At 36.8% G+C, this 4,662-nt stretch overlaps 1 protein-coding gene across 1 annotated transcript; it reads right to left on the bottom strand.

The window, feature by feature from the left end:
- Positions 1 to 1,518: 1,518 nt before the first annotated feature.
- LOC149556219 (aspartic proteinase NANA, chloroplast-like) lies at positions 1,519 to 4,017 on the bottom strand. Its single transcript, XM_089830341.1, has one exon. It carries the CDS (start codon positions 3,114 to 3,116, stop codon positions 1,722 to 1,724), a length of 1,395 nt encoding a protein of 464 aa, XP_089686467.1. The 5' UTR covers positions 3,117 to 4,017; the 3' UTR covers positions 1,519 to 1,721.
- Between the last annotated feature and the right edge of the window lie 645 nt (positions 4,018 to 4,662).

Genomic DNA, 4,662 nt, shown 5'->3' with positions numbered 1-4,662 from the left:
TACATAATGAATGCATGCATAAGTATGAATTTTTTATGGGTTCACTGAATTGTTAAAAGTGTTACTTGTACATTTGGACCTTGAATAACTGATTCACCCCCACTCTTAGTTATTCTAAAAGAATTCCAACACAATTCTTACCAAGAACTCAAAGCTTTGAGAAATTTTGTAGGTCCATACATGTTCAAATGTAAAATTTCTGAAAAAAGAGGCCCTAGTATTTCTAAGCAGCTTGAGATTTACCATTCTTTAAGAATTTTTGAGGAAATATTTTACAAGGGTATTTGCCAAACCAAATAGAAAGCAATCTAAACTTTCTTTTGGAATGCATCTTAACTTCCAACTCAACAGGAGATCTCAACTACTTTCATTCATAATAATTTCTTTATAAAAATACCCTTTGAATCAAAGATATTTGTCATATGTCAAAGGGAATCAATCATTGTAGGTACATTCGTTCTCTTAATTGATTTGACTTTAAGTTGCAACATCTTTCAACTACAAATCATAAGCATTTGTGCATAACTACACAATGTAATATCACACAAATGACCTCAACAGGCACCTTCCAAGGTTGGTATAGTTTTTGTAACTAGGCAATTCAATATTTAGATCAAGGAAAATGGTAAAAGAAAGAGTGAATAATCAACATGTGACCTTGTATTTTTAAGATGACTTGATATATATTGTAGGCTATGAAAAATAAATACACATGAACCAATAATAATTCTTAATAGTATGCTAATTGCAAACAACTCCTAGTGTACTCTATGTATAAATTATTAAATCATCATATACTGTTATGTATCATTTGACACATCTTTGCATATAATATCTATGTAAACTTTATTTTAAAGTCTATAAATTGAAACATCAACTATTAATGCTCTAATTTAATGTGTCTAAATAAACAAGTTTATGAACAAATTATAATCTATGTTTAACTAAACAATGAAATCAATTTTAAAAATTTAATTAATTTTTTTAAAAAATATATTAAATTAATTGATAATTCGGATTAATGGTAAATTATGATCCCTTCATAAACAAAACTATCTGAAGGTCACATTCAAAGACATCCATGAATTATCCAATATTATATTTTATATTTTTATAACTAGATGCAAAATTTTAGATAAACGTTGACGTCGCTTTAGTATTCAAAGACGATGGCTGAAGTGCAAAATAAATCTTATTCCTTTTCCTCTTCGCTGGTAGCATCGTCACGTACTGAGATCTAAAAGTTGATAAAGACTTCCATTTCAACACAATGTAATGATAATAAATAAAGAAGATGTAGCAAAAGATCTGCAGGTTTTATCTTTACTGAAATGTGATTCAAAAGCTGATGAAAAAAAGGACAAAATGCCATGATCAGGAGAAACTTTTTTATATAATTCACACTGTCAAAATAATCTCATATTCATACACTGTATAATCAATTCAAGAACAAATTTTTATTCTTTAATTAAAGGTGATTAAAAAGTCGATAAGAACAACATAATAACCAGAAGCCACTGTCAAAACAATCTTATATTCATACACTGAAAAATCAATTCAGGAACAAATTTTTACACTTAGCAATTCAAATTCACGCAGTTATGAGCGAACAATTCATACAGAAAACAATGTAGTAACAAGAAGTCACTGTCAAAACAGTCTCATAGTCATACACGGAAAAATCAATTCAAGAACAAATTTTTACACTTAGCAATTCAAATTCACGCAGTTATGAGTGAACAATTCGCTGGAGCAAATCCAAGTAGTGAACGACGCCGATCATACTGAATGAAGAAATTCTGCTGCAAAAGGTTCCCAATAATCGATTGACCTCGCAGCGGATTGAAACCCACACATCTCACACCATCTTCAATCTCCAGCATATAATTCTTATCAGATGGCGTAAATCTGAATCCTCCTTTCAAACCGATTGAAATTTGAGGGAATTTGGGATCATTTATCCCGGAAACGTTGAAGCAGAGATCGAATCTCTGTGGAGACTTGGTTGAAACATTGGGATAAGCAGTTGAGACCCGCAGGGCCTCAATTACTATTTCATATGCCTCCTCAATAAGATAAGTAAGAGATGTTCCAGAGTCAATTATGGTTCCCCCATTGCCAACTTCATCCATCTCCCACAAACTGCTGGATATTGGAAGAGTTTCGCCATTTACAGTCACATCTTCAATACCCACATAGTAGAACGAGGATTTCCCCTTCAGAATTGAAGTATATTGAAGAGACTTTTGTAATGAAGAAGTAGGGTTTCTAAATCTTGGTCCAAAGAAGAGTGAGGTTTTTAGGGTTGTGGGCTGAAGGTAATCCGCTAGGCAGTAAGAAAAGGTCGATCCATAGAAGCGGCTTGTTTGGGTTGCAAATGAATTGGATCCCTGTCCTAATCCAAGGACCCCTCCTGAACCCACTTGGCTCTGTCCTTGGTTAATAACCCCACATCCCATGAACATGTTCTTGGCCATGAATGGATGCCCTGAAGTTGAGACCAATGTAATGGTGTCTTGAATGTAAGGTCCACTTGTTGTGGAGTTGTCCATATAGCCATAGCTGTACCTACAGGCCCTCTTGGGGGTGAAGATGCATCCCAAGTCAGGAGACACAGCATAGCAGACTCTTGAAAAACAGGGCACATAGGATAATGTGGATGAATTGTCAGGATTGAATGTAGGGAACATACTGGCATTTGTACTCGTTGATCTGCCATTGCAGTTCACCCATATAAGATCACTTCCTGTGTCAGCAACCAGAAGAACTCTTTGTGGAGGAGTCCCAATGTAGAGCTCTATGAAATAGAGAGCTGCTCCTAAGGTTGCTCCAGAGGCTAACTTCATGTAAAAGGGTGTCGGGGCAGGAGATGGAGCTAAATTCATGTCCATGTTAGGGTTTGCTGCATTTGTGGAACTTATTCTCATTGCGTCCAGATGCATCAGCTCTTGCAGCCTCTCATGCCTGCTGGTAAACTCCCTGTACAGTGGACTCTGTGGTGAATGCCTGTGAATCATCTTCATATGCATCTTTAAACAATCTGCCTCTTGTTGCTGCCCCAAAGAGAGGAGTATGGTCGCAAGAACCAGTCCGGCAAAGGTCGCATATCTTTCCATTGTCGGCTATCTTGTTGGAAATAAGTCACACCAGGATCGGTCGATGATGGGCTACGGCTTTTCAAAGAGGAGTCGTAGCTTGGTAGAGCATCCAACAACAAATGGAAGGTCCTAAGTTCAAATCTTAGCTTAGAGCATCTACAGTTTTCCACAAGTAAGGTGGTGACACTAAAATACAATCAAACTGACAATGGACTGAACAAAGAGGGGCTAATAGTTCAATTGGTAAAGCACTTCATGGAGGCCAACAATTAAGCATCTATAATTTGACTTAAGATGGTGGGTAAACAAAACACGCCCCAATGGACAGTAGGCTAGTCAAGGAGAGGCCAGTAGTTCAATTGGTAGAGCACTCCATTCCAACAAAGAATAAACTGATGAAACAGACTCCAAAGAATTCAAATGGCCACTCCAAGCATCTATAATTTGACTTAAGTTGGCGTGTTCGAACTAAACCACACCCAAACTGACAAATGGGGGCAAATGGTTAACCGATGTCAAGAGTTCAGTTGGTAGAACAATTTGATAGCAAAGTAAAGATCTCAAATTTGAAAATCTTAGATTGGAATTCTCACTTATCCCAAACTGACAATGGGCTAGTCAAAGAGGGGCTAATAGTTCAGTTGGTAGAGCACTCAATTTCAACAACAAATGAATGGCAAAACTGAAGTCGATAGTTCAGATGGTAGAGCACTCCAACCCAAATAGAAGATCTTACATCTGAACCCTAACTTTCTGATATGAGAACACCTAACTAAACCCAATAAAACCCATAAAAACCTGAACTCATCAAAATGAAGAAGCACAGAATGTATCTTATCTAATGTTCTAGGCCTCACCAACTATGCTATGAAGATGAGTATATCTATCCAAACCAAATGTTGGGTCAATTTCAGAGCTTTCTAACTCTACTAACAAGATTTCACAGATTATATAACAAGCATCATGGGTCGAAGTAATTTCCTCCAACCTTCATAACGTGTAGTGCAAGGCTCTAGACCGCGTTACGTGTATCATAGTCCAGCCAATAGATAAAGTCCACAGAGGTACCGTCAAATCCTTGGGCCTGTTAAGCTTCCTAATACTTTCATGACTTAGATTCCTGACATCTGTAAATTAGATCACTTTCGTTGGCAGATGAAGCCGCGTGGACTTATTTTTTATGTTAAAAAACTTGTTAATATGATTTAAAATAACAGATGTATACGCTGTCTGTCCCAAGATATTTTATTTTTTAGTTGGTCTCTCACTTAAAAGCCAACACGAATGCTTTGACGAGGAAAATCTTCGTGGAGGAGATGCCAACTCACGGGAATGGAGTCTGAAAGTCACCTTCAAACTGAAAGCTCATAGTCTTAATTCAACTCATTCACGCTTCTTATGACAGTGCTGATTAACATCATGTAACTTTAGACTTTATGCTGAAGTTTAGCCCACTTTCATGGCAATTTGTCTGAAGTGTCTCTTGTTTTGTGTCACGCTTACGCCAAGCTGAGGTTTGTTGATCGGCCAATATAAAATTGGATGGCACCCAATTCCACATGGC

This window comes from Cupressus sempervirens, chromosome 5 (genome assembly GCF_028749045.1).
Source record: "Cupressus sempervirens isolate cs-2001-9-10 chromosome 5, ASM2874904v1, whole genome shotgun sequence".
Classification (NCBI taxonomy): Eukaryota; Viridiplantae; Streptophyta; class Pinopsida; order Cupressales; family Cupressaceae; genus Cupressus; species Cupressus sempervirens.
The sequence above is the reverse complement of the archived record's forward strand: the minus strand, read 5'-3'. Positions and strand labels throughout refer to the sequence as shown.

What these genes read in the sequence shown, in the direction of transcription:
- LOC149556219 (XM_089830341.1), bottom strand. Translation starts at nt 3,116, where the DNA reads ATGGAAAGATATGCGACCTTTGCCGGACTGGTTCTTGCGACCATACTC.